The 19108-nt window shown below is 46.1% G+C and overlaps 1 protein-coding gene across 1 annotated transcript; it reads left to right on the top strand.

Annotated features, from left to right (window-relative positions):
• Positions 1–838: 838 nt before the first annotated feature.
• Positions 839–15178, top strand: foxj1b (forkhead box J1b). The gene is made up of 2 exons (XM_039776396.1): positions 839–850; positions 14001–15178. The coding sequence occupies exons 1-2, from the start codon at positions 839–841 to the stop codon at positions 14892–14894; spliced, it is 906 nt and encodes a 301-aa protein (XP_039632330.1). The 3' UTR covers positions 14895–15178.
• The last annotated feature ends 3930 nt before the right edge of the window (positions 15179–19108 follow it).

The raw sequence follows: 19108 nt of genomic DNA, 5'->3' as shown, positions 1-19108 counted from the left end.
GGGCAAGGCAGCCCTAGATTGGGCACCGACATAACACATGGCACCATCATGCCTCACCCAGCCTGTTTAAGGCACCAGGTAACCTGACACGTCTTTGGCAGACAAAACCCTAACGGATATGAAAAAAAATGTTCAAGCCATTCCCCGAAGCTGCTCAGGGTGGTGGCATCAATGCCAACCAATGTACCACTTTCAATATACCCACCGGTATATTCGAGCGATGACAAGCCTGCCGCTGCTCTCATTCGTTTTGTTTCCTGAACTTTAAAGACGCTCACTTCTTATTTGAAAGTTTTCATACTGTGGTACGCATCACTGCGCGGCATTTATAACCTTTGGGGACTGTCGCTCAGTGGCCACCTGTTCTGTATCACCGCGGCTCGACACGCGCTTGTTCCGCTTTTTTTTTGGTTATTTTGCCTAAACGTTTCTCTCTCTCTCTCTCTCACACTTTTCAGTTTGGGATTCTTCCGCATTTCACAAAATGCCCTCTTCAGCAGTGCCCTGCGGCGGTGGCGAGGAGAGGCGCGGCGCAGTGCGGCGGCATTCGTGGAGCGAGCTGAACAATAGCGCCGGAATGCCGGGCGCACGGTGCAGCACGCGCGGGACTCATTGGCGCGAGAACGAGAGCGCGCGGCGCTACTCCAGCCATGGCCCCGCCTCCTCCTCCTCCTCCTCCTCCTCCTGTCTCTCGCGCGCGCGTCTTTAACAGACTTCAACTGCCGGCGACAAGAAATCGATTACGCGCGTTAAAAAAAAAGGAGGAGCGGGCGAAGGGGCTGCTGGGGCCACAAAGCGTCCCGGAATTCAAGAGGCAGCCTTTGAGTGCTACGCGGTTATGGCGTTCAAGGTATTTCTTATGTGTAGGTCTATGAGCCGTTGCAATTGTATTGGAAACACCGATAAATTCAACTTTTAACAAGAAGTTCACAAAAGGGCTTACGTGGAATTACACACAAATAAAACAAATGGCAAAGAACTTTGGGGCGGGTTACATATTAACAAGATGCTATAAATTATTCTGTGTTGACATAAGTCCATCCAGCCACCTGTCCATTAACTGAACGTGCTTTATCGAAAGTATAGGAGCCACCGCCTCCCCGAGCCAAAGGGTCATTGGAGGGAGTCAGATAGATGTGAAAGGCGCTATATCATAGAAAGATAGATTGATATGAAAGGTGCCATATGAAAGAGAAACAGATGTGAAAGGCACTATATTATAGATATGAAAAGTTCTATATTAAAGATAGAGAGTTGTGAAAGGCACTATATTATAGATATGAAAAGTTCTATATTAAAGATAGAGAGTTGTGAAAGGCACTATATTACACCTGCTTATGAAAGGCAGTGATTAACACAAGCATGTAAGAATTTCACGGTACTCTCTGTACGTGACAACAATGACCCTATATAAACGACACTCTAGATAGATAAATGTGAAAGACTCAATACTATAGAAAGAACTTCAGACGTCCTCTGCTGAGGTGGGAGAATCCAGAAGGTTGGCCACCTCAGGAGTTCTGCGTCAATCAGGCGTGTATGACGGACCCCTTGGAGTTTGCCAGATGGCATTTCCAGCACTCTGGACTCTTCCTATGCCTGGGAAAGAGCAGCAGTGCTCATCACCTGCCTAATCGGGGTGGCAGCGTCATGCTGTGGGGACATGGTTGACTGGCCAGGATCGAGGAAGGCATGAAGGCAAACCAATACACAGAAGTTCTGCTCCAGAGTGCATGTCACCATACGGCCAAAACAACGCTGGAGTGGCCTTATGCAGGACGAGTCACTGAGTGTCTTTGAGTGGCCAAGCCAAATCCCAAACTTAAACCCCATAGCACAAGTGTGAGAGACCTGAAGATGGACGTTTATTGACACTTTCCATCCAGTCTAACGGAGCTTGAAAGGATCTGGCATGAAAAATGAGATAAACTGCCCACATCTAGGCGTGCAAAGCTTGTAGAGACTTTGCCAAGAAGACTCAAAGCCTTCAAAGGGGCTTCTACAAAGTACTGAATTAAGGGGTCTCTAAGAGAGATTTCACTTTTTTGGTATTTGATAAACTTTTTTTTGAAAACATGTGTTCACTTTGTCATTATGGGTTATTGTGCGTCAATCATTCATCCACCCATCTTTCTGACCCGCTGGAGCCTATCCCAGCAACCACTGGGCATGAGGCAGGAACAGTCAGTCCTGGGTCTGGGCTTCAGCCCACGGCCGGCAATCAATCGTAAGAGTTCAAACATTTAAAACACACGGTGATTATGTCGGGCACCTTCTGTTCAGTACGAACCAACCCGCACGGCCCCTACTCTCACTCCTCCTATTGGTGCGCGCACCCGCCAGGCTGGGACACCGCGAGGACGGACTCCGCACAAACATCCGGGGCTTTCAAGAAACACCTGCACAAGTAAGGACGTCGGGCAGCCTTCTTCCTTTCAAGCTCATCCGCAGTAGTTTCAGTAGCATACGTAGGGGGTCTTTTGTGTGTTTTATTATATTGTGCTTTTTTGTAGTAAGGATCATTTAAGGGTTTCCGGCGAAAGCAGTTTTCGAAACTTTCAAATAAGTTTAAAACATTGGAACGTCCCCACCTTGGCTGTTTTTTTTTTGCACAGTGCATTTCCATCCATCCATCCATTATCCAACCCGCTATATCCTAACTACAGGGTCACAGGGGTCTGCTGGAGCCAATCCCAGCCAACACAGGGCGCAAGGCAGGAACCAAACCCCGGGCAGGGCGCCAGCCCACCACAGGCCGCGCACACACACCAAGCACTCACTAGGGACAATATAGGATCGTGCAAACACAGAATGCTGTAACAGAATTACGGCTGTAATACAAACCCCAGAGATAAATACAAACATTCAAAAATAATAAAAGAAACACATAATAAAATAAACTGACTGACACAAACAAATTGTGACAATCCAGGGACTGAAATGTGGCGCCCACCCTGCAAACGGCCGTGGGAATGACACAAGAGACCGGATAGCGATTTTAAGACCCCGAATTAAAAATAAAAAGGAATTGGGCACTTAAAACTCAACTAATTCATTCAGTTCAGGTGGTCCGACGCAGCGCCAGCCCCCTGCACTCACGCACGCCTGTCTGCCTTTGCGGTGTTTTGTGGGGGAGAAAAAAAAACCGCGGAACTGCGCACAGCTGAGGAGCGCGCGCGGGATCTGAACGCGGGAGGCGGCAGCGCAATTTGCATATTTAAATTCTGAGATCGCGCCGGCGTTTTTATATGGAAAATACGGCAAGGCGGTGGTGTCAATTATCGCATATTTTCTGTTTTAATATCGTTAGTGATGTTCGAGCTTGGTATGAGAAGAACAATGAACTGAATTTAATTAAGCGTTAAACGATTTAGCAATGGCTAATGTATTCATAATACATAAAAACGATGTTTTAGTCCCATTCATTTAAACCATATTTCCACTATACTGTCATTATTGATGTAGTGATTTTTCAAATAGATTTTCATGGAGTTTTAATTGTCACGTTCGTCAAGTATTGTAAAATTCTCACATGAATGTGCAAATGAACTTTTCGGATATCTCCCTTTTAATTTTCTTGAAAATAGTTAGTTTATTTTAGTCTTCATTTTTCATCTATTCGTTTTCTGAACTTCTTTTTTTTTTTTTTAATTACAGGGTCATAACGCGACCCCCTCTGCCTTATTACAAAAAAAGCGAAATTCATCGGATGAGCCCCGCGACTTCTTCAAGCGGCCATTAAAAAGACGCAGGCGCAGTACGGGGTGCAGTTTTCATTCCACAGGTTCTTCTCCGTTTGTACCCTGCAAAGCCAACGAGAAGGCTGAAAACTTCTTTTTACCAAATGTTTGGTCAGCTGCCCCGAGCATCGCCATTGTCTTTGCACTCATCCATCTCTCGTAGGTTGGTAGAGACCTTCACTACGGCAAAGGAGCGATTTAACCCTGCGTGAGATGCCATGAGGTACAGTTACACTCTAGGCCATTATCACTCAACCGCAGTGCCAGGTTAGGGCGACCTAAAGCTCACATCTTTGGGGTGAAAGAAACAAAATAAAAGAACGGAGGCAAACTTCACCTGAACACACGGAGAACACGGAAACCGCACGCAGTCTCTGGGCTGAAATTCAAACTTGGTGACAACAGCCAATCTGCCACGGAGCCACCTGTCATCTTTACAGCTCCTCTTCACTTTTAGGTGGAAAGCACATCTGGGCACCTGAGGAGAGATCTTTGTGTCATGGCAGCTCATCTCCTGGCTGACATCAAATCAGCACTGCCCTGTTCTTCTTGTGTGTTTGTGCCACGCTGACGTTTATCTGCACATCAATTTATAAATGAAGGTGTAGAGGCCAAGGGTTTGGGCTTCAAAACCTGAGGTTCTCTGTTCAGATCCCACTGCTGACACCTTGGAAGCCTAAGGAAGTCCCTTCACCTCCCGGTGCTCAAATTAGAAAAACAAAAGAAACGTCACCAGTGGTATTGTGCATGGCGTGTGTGTCACCCTGGATAAAGACGACAGCCAAATAAGGAAATAAATAAACAAACGTAATGCAGTAAAATTAAGGAATACTGGAGACGACAGCTGGGAAGAACCCCAGTCGGGACGGGGATGGCAGGGGCCGATAAAGGGAAGGAAATTCAATCTGGTATATAGCGCCTTAAATCTTGATCTCTTTATTACAGAGTGCCTTTCATATCCATGGTGCTAGGAACAGAATCTGTTATATAGCGCCTTTCATGAGTGTTTATCTGTTATTGAGCATCTTTCATATACCCATCTATTATATAGTGCCTTTCATGTCTATTGTTCTGAGAGTAGTACTTATCTATCTATCTATCTATCTATCTATCTATCTATCTATCTATCTATCTATCTATCTATCAGTTAGTGCCTTTCACTCTATCTATCTATCTCTATCATCTCTATCTATCTATCTATCTATCTATCAGTTATATAGTGCCTTTCACTCTATCTATCTATCTATCTATCTATCTATCTATCTATTATATAGTGCCTTTCACTCTATCTATCTATCTATCTATCTATCTATCTATCTATCTATCTATCTATCTATCTATCTATTTTATTACTTTAAATTTCGTTTATGTGTTTAATTAATTTAATTTTTTAATTAACACTATTTTTTATTATAGTTTTAAAAGTTTTTTTTTTTTTTAAAAATTTTTTAAATTTTTTAAAATTTTTGTTTTTACTTTTCATCACGATATAGGCCTTAAATTTTTTTTTTCTTTTTTAATTTTAAATTTTTCCCTTTTTCGAAAAGTCCCTTTAACCCCACGTAATAGGCCCTTTTCCCACCCATCCCTTTTTTTCCCCCCCTTCCTTTATTCGTTTTAAGGGCCCCTCCTTTTTCCCCAACCTTCATTACACACTTCTTCATTACACGAAAAAGTTTTAACCAAACACCTTCATTTTTTTCCATTAAACCCCCAGATAAAAGGCCTTCCCTTCTCTTTATTCCTCTACTTCATTTCACTTTTACCATCACACTTCCCGACTCCCACCCCCGCTCAATTTTTTGGCAACCGGGTCTTGTTTGGGAACCCTCCATTTTCCCCTCGGAAACTCCCCGCGGGGCCCCTTTGGCTTTTGGCAGGTTCCCGTGTGCCCATCGATAAACATCCGCAGCCCCGGCGGGAAAAAACCAAAGAAAAAGGGGGTAATTGGGGCAAAAGGGGTTTCCTCAAAGCCCAACCCCTAGGGGGGCGGTTTTGGGGGGAAATTTAAAACGGGGAAAAAAGAAAAGAATTTTAAGGCCCGGGGGTTTTAAAAAATGAACCCCTGGGCCGGAGGGGATAAAAAAAATGTAGACAAAATAGAGATGATGAACGGAAAAAAAAAATTTTAAAGCGCAACGTTTTGTTTTTCCCCTGCATTTTTTTGTTTTAACGTTTGGGGTTTTCCCTCGAAGTTCTTGTCCCCTTTGGCGGGCCTCCACCCCTCCGGGCCCAGCTCTTTGTTAGCGGTCCTTTTTTTTAATTAAGAGCCCGGAAAATTTTTGAGGGGCCAAAGAATAAAAAACCGGGGCCAAAAGGCCCCTTTCTTTTAAAACTAAAACCCCGGGAGAAAAAGGGGGGCCCCCTTTGGGGGGGACCTTTTTGAGTTCCCCCATTTAAATTTAAAGGACATTGGCCCCCTTATTTATAATTTTTGGTTCCATTTTGCCGGCGGTGAAACGGTTTTTCTCGGGCCAGGCAGTGGGGGTTTTAGTTCATTCCAGGGGGAGCCAAAAAAACCCAACGCCGTTGAACCATCCGGGTTGGGGGGCCCCAAAGGTAAAATGAGAGGGGGGGGTTTTGGGGGTTTAGAAAAACCCCCTTGGGGGTCCCAAACCCCATGATTTGTGGTCCGGCCGGAAAAGGGAAAAAATTAAAATTGGTATCGAAAGGTCGATGATTAAAATTTTAAACACAAACAGCAGGCCTTCCCCTGCGGCACCTTTTTTGTTTAAATACTGGGGCCCTTTGTTAATTTTCCTTTTGGTTTAAATAAAATGGTAATAATTTTTTAATTTTAAAAAATTTTTTTATTAAAATTTCTCCCAAAAAAATTTAAAAAAGGAAAGGGTTTATTTTAAAACCCGGGGCAAAAAAGATTTTAACAATTATTTAATCCCGGGGGTTGGGGGATTCTTATTGGTTTAACAAAGGTTCCTTCTTTTTTTTTTTTTTTTTCATTGAAAAGGCATAATGTTGCCAGTATCAGGCCGCAGGGTTTCCCCCCAAAAATTGATTGTTTTTAAAACCCCATTTTCCGCACCCCCCTTATTTTTGCCTTTAAAAAGAGAGGGCCGGGGGGGTTAATTTTCCATTTCATTTTTCCTTGGGGGCCAAAAATTTTTTAATTTTTCAGTTTTTTTTCAATAAGCCAAAAAGGGCCCCAACCCCCCGCATTTGCTTATTTTTATAAAATATATTATTTTAAAATTTTTTTTATATAAAATAATTTTAATTTATTAATTTTTAAAACCCTAAAAAATGGAAACCCAGGGGACGCAAAAAACTTATTTTTGCGGGTTAAATGGAAAGGGGAAAGGTTTCCCCGGGTTTTTTTCCTTTTTTCCTTGGTTTTTCCCCTTCATGCTTCCGGGTGTATCTGGGAAAAGGGCCGCACCTGTTTTTTGCCCCAAAAACCCCCCCTTAAAAGATTTTAAAACGTCATTTGGCCCCTTTCCCCTTTTTTTGTTGGGCATTTCCCCTTCCCCTTTTTGTATCTGTTGCCCTCACAGTGCACCCGTTTTTTTTGGGGCCCAAAGGCTCCGTTGGGGTTTTTTTTTTCGATTCCGTTCTTCCCCTTTTAATTTTTTGGCAACTAGCCCCCCAGAACCCCTTTTTGGAGGTTTTCCGGGAAAGGGGCCCCAAAAAAAATGAGCCCCCGAGCCAAAAACCCCCCGGGGGGTTAAATGGGAAATCCACGAGGGCCCGCCGGTGCTGCAAAATTTTTCCTCCCCCTCAGGGACTGGCCCAAAGCCGGGGGCACGGCAGGGCCCCCTTCCCCGAAACCCCCGGGGGAGGGGGGAATGGGGCAGCCCCCGAGGGACATTTTTTGGGGCTTCTGGGTTTTCCAAAAGGGAAAAACCCGGTTCCCCTCGCCCCCGGGGCTCCGTTTGTGGGCTTTTTTCCCGTCCCCTTCGCGATTTCCGGGACCGCTGGGGCCCCGCTGAGGGGGGTCCCTCCGACGACCCGGAGCGCCCCACGTCAAAAGATGGGCCCCCCCGGACCAAAATCAACGGCCCCGGGAACTTACAATGACACCGAGTCTGCAACTACCGGAAACCCCCGACCCCCAGTGCATTAAGCCAGCCGAATTCCCCCAAAAAATTTGCGGAGGGGGTGGGAGGGAGGGGAGGAGGGGGTTCGTGGGAAGGGTTGGGGGGTTCCGGGGTAATGTGGCCGCAAGTGGGGCCTTCCATAACTCATTTTGCGCCCGAGAGAGGGGTAAAAAGGGGCAACTGCCCTCTTTTGTTTCCCCCCCGGGGCAACCCAGGCCAAAAAACTTGGGTTTAACCCACCCGAGGGAACCGTTTTACCCCCGCCAGCCCACTGGGGGTGGGGGCCCCGATTATCTATCTATCTATCTATCAGTTATATAGTGCCTTTCACATCTATCTATCTATCTATCTATCTATCTATCTATCTATCTATCTATCTATCTATCTATCTATCAGTTATATAGTGCCTTTCACATCTATCTATCTATCTATCTATCTATCTATCTATCTATCTATCTATCTATCTATCTATTATATAGCACAGGACGCAAGGCAAGAACAAACTCTAGACAGGGTGCTTGTCAATCGCACGGCAAACACACAGACACAGTAGACACACACGGACCAAGTTAATGTCACCAATTCACCTAACCTGCATGTATTTGGGCTGTGGGAGGAAACCCACCGAGACACGGAAAGAACATGCAAACTCCACGAAGGGAAGACCTGGGATATGAACTGCGAGGCAGCAGCGCTACCACTGTGCCTCTGTGCTGTAGATGTGAAAAGGCGCTATATAATAGATAGATGGATAGATCGGAAATGTGCTATAGTTTATGTATCTACATTTATTTAGCTATTTAGCACATCTATAGATATCTATCTATCTATCTATCTATCTATCTATCTATCTATCATATAGCGCCTTTAACTCTCTTTATCTATCTATCTATCTATCTATCTATCTATCTATCTATCTATCTATCTATCTATCTATCTATCTATCTATCTAGCGCCTTTCACTCTATCTATCTATCTATCTATCTATCTATCTATCTATCTATCTATCTATCTATCTATCTATTATATAGTGCCTTTCACATCTATCTATCTATCTATCTATCTATCTATCTATCTATCTATCTATCTATCTATCTATCTGTTCCCCTTTTTCTGGTTGCCAGATGTTTTCCATCGCCTCTCCTTCATTTACGGTTAAAAATTCATCAGGCGCGCTGCGCTCCACAGAGAAGGCGCCTGAACAGGTGTGAGTCGAGGTGGGGGGCGGGGGTGTTGGGTCATGAAATCCTCACGGCGGACAGGTGACTCAGTCGCGGCAGGTTCACCTTCTTAAAGACACAGGACCCCCCATTTGTCCGCCCTGCTTGCATACGCGAGGCCTCGAGGACACAACGCGCTACTGGCAATGAGGGGCCAAGCGATCGCACGACAACAGTTAGCGCCATTTAACAATCCGAGCGGCAGGGACCGAGCTGATCGTCCAACGGCTTTGCGACGCTAAAGACGCGGAGGGTAGCACATGGAACAATTCCGGTAAAGTGCTTACAATATTAATATGTTTCCGTGTAATGACGTAATAATTCCGTTACAATTATGTAAGAGCGACCTTTAATTACCATTGCAGTGTCACAAACCCTACTGGTGCGAACTGCGGCTTTAACAGGAGGCTCGTGTGACCGTCGTTTGTCTTTTCTGACCACTTACGAGGGGCGGCTGCTCCATTCGGCTCGTTTGGCCACACAATCCACAGTCCGGGGGGCGTCGTCTCGCTGTGCCCATTCCGTCGCCGCGTTAACATTTTATGATGGATGACCCCCGTTCTTAATTAGGCTTTTTTTGCACCTTTCCCGGTACTCCTTTGTAACCGAAACCGAATAAGTGTAAGCTGATAGGGGCTCGAGGGGGTGCGTGACACTAATTGCAATTGAGCTTTGCAGCCTTCGATGGCGCTCATCCCGTTTGACATCGTCAAAGAAAAAAAGAAAGAAAGAAAAGAAAAGGGGGGATTATCAGCGGAGCTGGCCAGGCAGTCACGAAAGCAACTCGACTCCGCCGGTCACAGGAACCGGACACCCGTCACCCCCTCCCGTGCCCCGGGGCTGTATCATGCACGATAACGTGACATTCACACTTCAACCTCATCTGTTATGTAAAACGTTGACCCAAGGTGCCTCAGAGTGAAAGGCGCTATATACGGCTAAGCGCGAGGTGTCTGGAGACTTGACATTCACTTTTTTACACAACGGAGATGGTACAAGTGTTACACGAGTGAAAGGCGCTATATATATATAAGACTAAGTGAGGACCAGGTGTGGATTTCAGGGTGCCTTGTGTTTATCCTATGAATTTGACATAAATGCGATTGTGCTCGTCAGTGTTAGGGTCTTCAGCCTGGAAACTGAGCTAGTGGCTTAATTTTTAGGTGGTCTGTCAAACTGACCTCACTTGTCGTCATAACAAATATGCAAATCATAAAGAATTAAAATTAGAAGCGTAGCCAACAAATCACCATATTTAATTATCGAAGATGTTCTACAGCTCATTCTGTGAATACGAACTTAATTGACTGATAATGAGTGATTCCATTAACCAGCATGTATTCTATATAGCGCCTTTCACAGCTTCTTAAGATGAAATCAAGCAACTCAACATCCCAGACATCCCTTTGTGGCTCACACGGCTTACCCTGCTCGCCTGCCTTTGATGCCCTTTCTTGACGCTCCCGAGGAGACGGCATTGGGCGAAGGCTGCTCTGCAATACAATACAATACAATACAATACAATACAGTTTATTTTTGTATAGCCCAAAATCACACAGGAAGTGCCGCAATGGGCTTTAACAGGCCCTGCCTTTTGGCAGCCCCCCAGCCTTGACTCTCTGAGAAGACAAGGAAAAACTCCCAATAAAAACCTTGTTGGGAAAAATGGAAGAAACCTCGGGAAAGGCAGTTCAAAGAGAGACCCCTTTCCAGGTTGCAAAATCTGCAAATCTCCACGGAAGCGACTCACATACCTTAGAAAATATCCCGGAATGTGTCATCCACATCCTCGCTGTCTTCTGTCCCTCATTGGTACAACGCTGGAGGTGAAGCCTATCCAGGCAGCGCGGGGCACAAAGCAGGAGCCGATCCACTCGGGCGCGCACCCGCGTCCCCGCATTTCTATCCATCATAAACTAGGCCATTTTAGGGTCTGTGAGGGAAAAATCCGGAGTATCCAAAAAAAAGAAACACGCAGGCATGTGGGGACACAGACTGTGATTGGGCATGGATTTGAACCCAGGACGTGTGTGTGACATTTAACATTCTTTAACATTGTAATGCTAAGTTGACCCCACTGTGTGTATGCGCGCGTGCGTGTAGTGGACTTTGCTCCTGCCTTGCTTGCTTGTGTTTTCTCGGTTAGGCAAAGCCCCCCCTTAGGGTGGGTTTGGAAGATGGATTGTTAATTCCGGTTTACTTGGTGCCGCACCCGCCCACTCACCCATAACACAAGTGACAAGCGCACGCAGTCCAGACCTGACGCGACATTGCCAGCTGCGGGTGACGGTCGCGCGTATAGCCGCTACACACACGCTTCATTTTCTAGGATAGTAACCGCCCCCACAAAGCCGGCACCACCACCCCGCCACCCCCTCCGTTCCTTGACTCGTCTGATAATTATGAATAAATTAATTGCCGTTCAAGAGGCCACTTTAATCGTCAAAGCCGAATTGATATGCAAATGTGTAATTTACTCGAGGCTGCCCTTCGCCGTACATCTTGGTTGAGCGCCGCGAGTGACGCGCCGAGGAGCGCAGGGCAGCGCAGCGGCGACGCGGGGCTCTTCAAGGGCAGCGCCTTCCACGCACTGCCATAATTTGAAAGCCCAATCCGCGGAATTTACATTTACTGTCGCTCGTTGTTTGACAGCACGGATCCACAATTACAATAAAACGCCGACCTTGACTTGGAGAAAAACATGACGGAGAATGTAGCCTTCCAAAGATTCCGACTGGGAGCGAGATTTGAGAACGGGGCCGATTTTGGCGTCAAAAATGCGAGCGATTGTAACAAAATGAACAAAACCCCCATAGCTGCGATATCGTTTACAAAATCTTCAGCAATCAATCAATACAATTATTTTTATATAGCACCTCTCATAATGACCACAAAATACAATCTAGGACCCTGGGGCTGTCAGTTCAAATCCCGCTACAGTACTGACACTATGTGACCATGATGAAGTCCCTTCACCTGGAACAGAAGAAAATTAACAAAAAAGAAGTGGGATTCTGAATTTTCCATAAATAAATCAATCAATCATGAATTCCAAATGATCAATGTAAACCTCAGTGTTAACGTTTGCAGTGTACCATGCAATGTGTGTGTCTCTCTCTTATATGTCATTTGGTATGGGATTCACAAAATCAATATTAATGTTTGGGATGAGCCATCTGTTGGAATGACAAATGCAGTGCATTTCATTCCTACAAATCTTTGTGATGCGCCATCTGTTGGAATGACAAGTGTGATGCATTTTTTTACTACAAATCTTTGTGATGTGTCATCTTTTGGAGTGACAGAGACATAGCAACTGGATGGATAGACACACAGACAGATATACAGTTGCCTATCCTTTTTATTAAGGAGGACTTAGCCTTTCACAATATCCACAAAATACAATCTAGAAGACTGAGGTTGTGGTTCCAAATCCCACTACTGACACTATGTGATCACGAGCAAGTCACCTCACCTGTCATAGAACAAAATGAACAGGAAAAATGCCAAACGCAGTGGCGTTTGTCCATCAATCAATCGATCGATCAATCGATCAATAAAAGGATTTTTATATAGTGCCTTTCACAATGACCACAAAATACGATTTGAACCCAAACGTTGTAAGGCACTGTGTGACCATAAATAAGTCACTTGATTGGTAACAGAGCAAAATTAACAAAAAAGCCCCCCAAAAGTGTTGGCTTTGTTTTCAGTGAGGTATTCTAATATCTCCATCAATCAATCAGTCAATCAATCAATAAATCAATCAATGTGTTTTATATAGCACCTTTCCCAATAACCACAAAGTACAATTTTGAAGACTGAGGTTGTGGGTCGAAATCCTGCTACTGACACTGTGTGACAATAAGTGAGTCACTTCACCTGTCACAGCACAAAATGAACAAGAAAGCCCCCAAAAGCAGCAGTGCTGTCCATCAATCAATCAATCAATCAATCAGTGTATCTTTATATAGCGCCTTTCATAATAACCACAAAATACAAACTAGGACCCTGAGGTGGACGGTCCCAATCCCACTACTGAGACTGTGTGACCACGAGCGAGTCACTTCCCCTGTCTGTGCTCTAACTGGACAAAAGGAAATAACAAAAGACTTGGAGCCAATTGTGTCTGAACTGTCGTAAGTCGTCCCGGATAAAGACGCCCATCAAATAATAAGCAGTAATCCGAACACTTAACAAAGCAAGTGAAGATACTGAAGTAGATACGTGGAAAACGCACACATTCACGTTAAAAAGAACACTTTGGAACAAAGCGCATCCAGCATCTAAGTCGGGCGCAAACACGTTTCATAAGAGCCACACGCGGACGCACAGCCACAAGGAGCGCAGCACCTTCGGGGACCTGCAAATCTCAGCTCATTAGCTGACTACAGGAGTAGGTGAGCTGCAGCGGACTGAATCTTCTTGTTCTCGTCAAAACAGATTTTTTTTTTTTATTTTGTCACCTACCTTAAAAAAAAAACATAAAAATAACGAGGCAAACATGTAAACACGCGTGCGCGAATTCCTGTAATGGTACAGACTGTACACGTGAACAGCTGACAAACTAAGCTTTTGAACCCGTGGGCAGTCTTGGGGCAGCTCCTCGGCCCATCCTGGCTCAGTTCTCGTCCCGTCCGGGTTGTCTCCACTCTCACCTCCTCGTCTTCCTCGCCTGTAGGTTTCCAAACTGAGCCTTTCTCCCATCTCATTCCACCTTAAGGCCCCTCTCACGATCCTCTTGTTGCCCCTTCTTCTCATTGGGGATCAGCAGCTTCTGCGTTTTTTTTTCTGAATGGTGTTTGACTCTTATAATTAAAAGCTGTCAGATCTTTTCTGATGAGCACCCAGGAATGAATTCAGGCTTTGTCTGGTTTAGTGTGGGCACTTTGAGGGCAGTGCCAGGTGCCGCATCTTTTGGTCCATGGGTGTCTAAATCCCACTGACTGGGCTAATGCTGTGTGTTTTCATTTGTTTCATTGCAGAACTCCATTCGGCACAACCTGTCGCTTAACAAGTGCTTCATGAAGGTCCCGCGGCAGAAGGACGAGCCTGGCAAGGGGGGCTTTTGGCAGATCGACCCACAGTACTCTGACATGTTTGTCAACGGGGTCTTCAAAAGGAGACGCATGCCGGCCACGCATTTCAACACTCAGCGGCAAAGCAAGATGTCTCCCATTCCGGAAGTTTCCTACAGCCCCCCAGCCAACGGTTACCCCCAGCAGCCGGTTGGAGGGCAGGCGTCGGTGACGGCCCTGCCTCACATGTCCGGAGCTCAGCACGTCCACCACAACCAGCTGAGCGTCTACAGCCCACCAGTAGAGGCACACCGGTTGGGCAGCAAGCGCAAGCAGCCCTCGCCCAAGAGGAGTGCAAAGGTGGCCCGGGGCTCCAAGTCTCCACTGCTGGCCCCCGAGGTCAAGGAAATGGAAGCCCTCAAGGGGGATTTCGACTGGGCGTCCATTTTCGACGACGTCTTCAACAGCAATGGCAGCAACTTTGAGGACTTGGACATTAACGCTGCCCTCAGCTCTCTGGGCTGTGATCTGGACCTTACCGTGCAGGGACGCCACATCAGTCCGGCTGCCAAGTGGTGCGGCAGCAACAGCAGTGTGGGCGCCGGCGGGGCAGAGCAGCAGTGTGGCTTCAGCGAGCTTAGCGGTGCTCCTGCCCCCTCGGCCAACGCTGGCTTATTCCAGTATGTGCCCCAGCATTTTGAGGAATTCACGTTCTTCCCGGACGCTCAGCAGCGCCACCCATGGGAGGAGGTCAAGGAGGAGGCGCAGGCCATGAATGTGAGTTTCGAGCAGAACTTTAATTTCTGTGAGAGCTTCTACAACGAGCTGCAGCACTGGGAGCGCGTCGAAACCTACCTGTGACACCCCCCTGTCACCTCGATCTCCTTGGCAGGGACTCAGACTGAAGTTTTGCTATATTAGCATCTTACGCTGTGTTGCTCCAGTTTATTTTCACGTGGATTTTTTTTGTACCTGCAAATCTATGGAGGCCTTCTGATCTGATGACCCCCAACGCCCACCCCCCCGCGGACTTTTGAGGTCCAGCAGCTGACGATGATATTAAAAAACACCTACAACTGGCCTGTCACAAAGCCAGAGTGCCTGTCACATGCACTTGACACTTTGAGAATGTGGCGGGGGTGACAGACCACCGGATTATTGGGGGAAGGCATTTGAATGGGCGATGGCTGACCTCCTACCCACACCATCATCTCCTCCTGCTCCTCTGGCTGTCATCGTCATTGAGACCGTAGGGCGGACAGTGGCACCTGGTGGTGGGAGGGGCTTGGCATTGTGTTACACGCTCACCCCGCCCACCGCCACCGAGTCAGTAGTTGGCTGTTTACACGAGTGCCAGGGTGGGAGAGGAACTCACATGTGGTGTCTGTGTGTCTGTCTGAATGACTGAAGTGGAGCGGCGGGAGCGGAGCAGCAGGGCAATGTGAGAGAAGAAATGGCATCGGGGATTGTCAGTCAGTCAGTCTGTCTGTCTGTCTGTCTAATTGTGCTACACCAGCTGGACCTGAGCATCTGCTTCTCTATGGGTGTCTGTCTGTCTGGCCTGGAAAATAATATTAGAAACCCAAAGTCTGTCTGTCTGACTGAGTAATGACAGCAGGAACTGAGCACCTGTCCATCTGTCTGTCTAACCTGCATGTCTGTCCCTCTGTCCGTCTATCTGTCTGCCTGCCTATCTGTCCCTCTGTCTGTCTAACCTGCCTGTCTATCTGTCCATCTGTTTGCTTGTCTGCCTGCCTGTCTGTCTATCTGTCTGTCTGTCGGCCTATCTGTCCCTCTGCCTGTCTATCTGTCCATCTGTCTGCCCATCCATGCAAAGAAATAACCCCCTGGCTTCAACATCTGCCTGTCTGTCCTGGAAAACAGTAGAAAAGCCCAGAGTCAGTGTGTCTGTCTGTCCATCCTATGAAATAACCCAAATGAAGGAATTCAGATCCTGTCTGTCTGGTTGATCAACAACAACCAGAAGTTAGCCTCTGTCTGTGTGTCATAAGAAATAACCACCTGAATTCAGCGTCTGTTTGTCTGTCCTGAATATAATAGCATAAACCTTAACTCTGTCTGTTTGTCTGTCTGTCTGTCCGATTGAAAAATTTCTGTTTGTCTTTGCTATAAACTAGCAGCAAAAACTCAGTTTGTCTGTCTGTCTGACAGATTGTTAACAGCAGGGAATCAGCATTTGTCTGTCTGTCTGGTCCTAAGAAGCACCATCAAAAGTTCAAACTTTTGTGTCGGTCTGTCCTAAGAATAACAGCAAATGTTCAGTGCCTGTCTGTCTCTCTGTCTGTCCGTCTGAAGAAGAAGAGTAAGGGCTGAACGCCTGTCCACCAGTCTGCTGCTTAGAAAAGTAACAGCAAACATTAAAAATCTGTCTGTCTGTCTGTCCATTGAAATAACAAAGAGTTCCTGTCTGCCTGTCTGTCTAAAGAAAAGAGCAGGGACTCAACGTCTTTCCTAGAAAATTGTAAAAACAATAATGAGTGTCTGTCTGTCTGTCTGTCTGTCTGCCTGCCTGCCCTGATGGATGCTTCATAACTGCTACCCGCTCTGCCTGTCCATCTGTCTACCAGAAGGCCGCTCCCTGCCTGTTTGTGTGCGGTTGTCTGTCTGTCCATTCAGAGAGATAGCCCCTTGTGTCTCGTCTGTCTGTCCTCCTGGACTGTGTGAGGTGTGAGGGGTGAAGACGAAGCTCTCGGGAATGCTGGGCTGGTCTCCTACATTTTAGGTCGGTCACTTTAGTGGGACTGTCACACTCAAGAGCTGCTCTGATTGCACAAGTTTTATAAAAAGTGAAGGAAGGCCAGTTGGCCACATTGGGACCAGAAGAGATGTTTATCTCTGAAGACGACTGTATTGAAAAGAAGTACTTAATAAGTAATGTTATTATTATAATAATTATTATTATTGTTAATATTATTGAAGTGGTCATCCTGTGGCCTAATAATTGTAATGAAGGTCGATTATTTAAAGTGGATCAGACAGGCGACCACTTGGTCAGCTTGGACTAAAGTTTACTGGCTGAGGTGCTGAGGGCTCATCCTGTCCTGTAGGGGGAGCTGAGAAGGAAGCAGCGGCCACTTCTGTCAGTCTGCAGGTGGACTCTTCATATCCTCCCCTCGGTCAGCTTGACCAAATGACCTAATGGACTTTCTCTTCTGCTCAGAGACTGTACTGACCACAAGGTTCAAATGGAGCTGCTGAAAGGCAATGCCTTGCTGGACGCTTGACAGCGGGCGGCCGGTGCCCACGTTGAGTGTGGGCATCGTGTGTTCAAATGGACTTACTGGGATTTTATGGTTTGACAAACGAGAAAAATGAAATGAAGTTTAATAAATGAATAAATCAAAGAAGCCTCTGAGTCTCGAGGGTTTGTGTGGCAGTCGTGTGAGTGTGTGGGTGGCACACAAGGGGTCCACTGGCAGAAGGCCTGTTAGGGACCACCATGGGAGTCACTCTAGGAATTGTGTCTCTTGACCTGTTATATAGTGCCTTTAATTATCTATCTATCTATCTATCTATTCTTTACCCTTTTTCCTTTTTCCCTTCCTCATCCACTCCAAACCCAAAATTCTTTTGTTGTTCTTTCCAGGATCGGTGCCCCTCATTACTATTTTAAAACCCTTTTTCTTGCACCCCTTGTGGTCTTTGCACTATCTGTTTCTTCAAAGGGGGTTTTAAATTTTCCCCCCAAGATGCCACCGAATCATTTTTTATAAATTAACCCTTTCCTTATTTCATTTCAGCCTTTGGGGACCTTGAAAAATCATCTCACACCCCTCATCATACCCCTTAAAACCCTATACATTGGCTAATTTGTTTTTCCTATCACCCGTCAAAATTTCATTCTTGGGTTCCCTTCTTTATTTTTTTTATTTATTTCCCCAAACCACCCCCACCCCCCAATTTGTTTCCCCCTTTCCCCTATGGGGGGGCTCCACCCCATCCACATATCTCATTTATTTTTTTTATCAGTTCAAATTTTTTTGCTAAAAATTTTTCCCCTAACCGGGGTTAATTTCCCCCCCCATTCTTTCCCTTTTTTAAAATTTTTCTGCATTAGAGAACCAAGAAAAAAATTTAAAAAAGGGGCCCCCCCCCACGCAGTTTCCCTTAGTGGGAAAACCCCCCAAGCCCTTTGGATGGGGACCTTCTTCATTTTTCCCACCCCCCCCTTCCCCCCCTAAGGGTAAGGGTTTTCATCCCCAATCAACCCAACCCCTCCAAAATTTTTTTTTTAAGTGAGAAATTTCACAGGCCCCACCCCCACATAACTTTTTGGTTCCCCCCAGAATTCTGGGGCTTCCCCTTTTAAAGAAGGCATTTCCCCAAAAAAAATTTTTACCCCGGGGGTCTTTTTTCCCCAACAAGCATTAGGAGGGGGGGCCCGCATAGCTGGTTTCCCTTTTTGAAGGATGGGCCCCTTATCCCTTTGATTTTGGTTGCGCAGGCCCATTCCTTTTTGAATTCCTTTTTTTCCCATCTCCCTTTTTTTCACCTTCTAAGGATGAATTATCAATCACACCCTGAGCCTTTAAACCCCTTATACCCCCAAATTTTATATTTGTTTTTGGTTTTTTAAAGGGGCACCCCCCTCCACCCCCTTATCTTCTTTTGGGGGTTACTCCCTCCAGCACCTAACCCAGTTTTTTAAAAAATTTTATTTTTGGGTTTCATCCCCTTTAAATTAAACAATTTTCCCCACGTTTTTGGGTCCCCCCATCTGGTCTCAAACCCTTTTAAAAAAATTCCCGTTGGGGGGGTACACTAAAAGGCTGTTGGCCCATGAAGGTGGGCTCCCTCCAGTGTTTGGGGCCCCCTTTGGGGCAAAGCGGGATAGCAGCTTCCCCGGCCCCCCTTTTGGATTTTGGAAGGGAAAAAAAATGGTATTTTATTATTCTTTTTTAATTTTTGGATTTGGCCCCTTTTTAAAGGGGGGCCAGTGGGGTGCCAAAAAAGGCGGGGAAAACTATCCCCAAGGGGTTTTATGGAATTTTAAGAAAAAATGCCATCTTGGGAGGATATAGGGTGTGGGGGAGGCCTTTCCCAAAAATTTTGGG

The sequence above is a fragment of the Polypterus senegalus genome, chromosome 13 (genome assembly GCF_016835505.1).
Source record: "Polypterus senegalus isolate Bchr_013 chromosome 13, ASM1683550v1, whole genome shotgun sequence".
Lineage (NCBI taxonomy): Eukaryota > Metazoa > Chordata > Cladistia > Polypteriformes > Polypteridae > Polypterus > Polypterus senegalus.
Note: the sequence above shows the minus strand (reverse complement) of the source record. Positions and strands in the feature narration are given on the sequence as shown.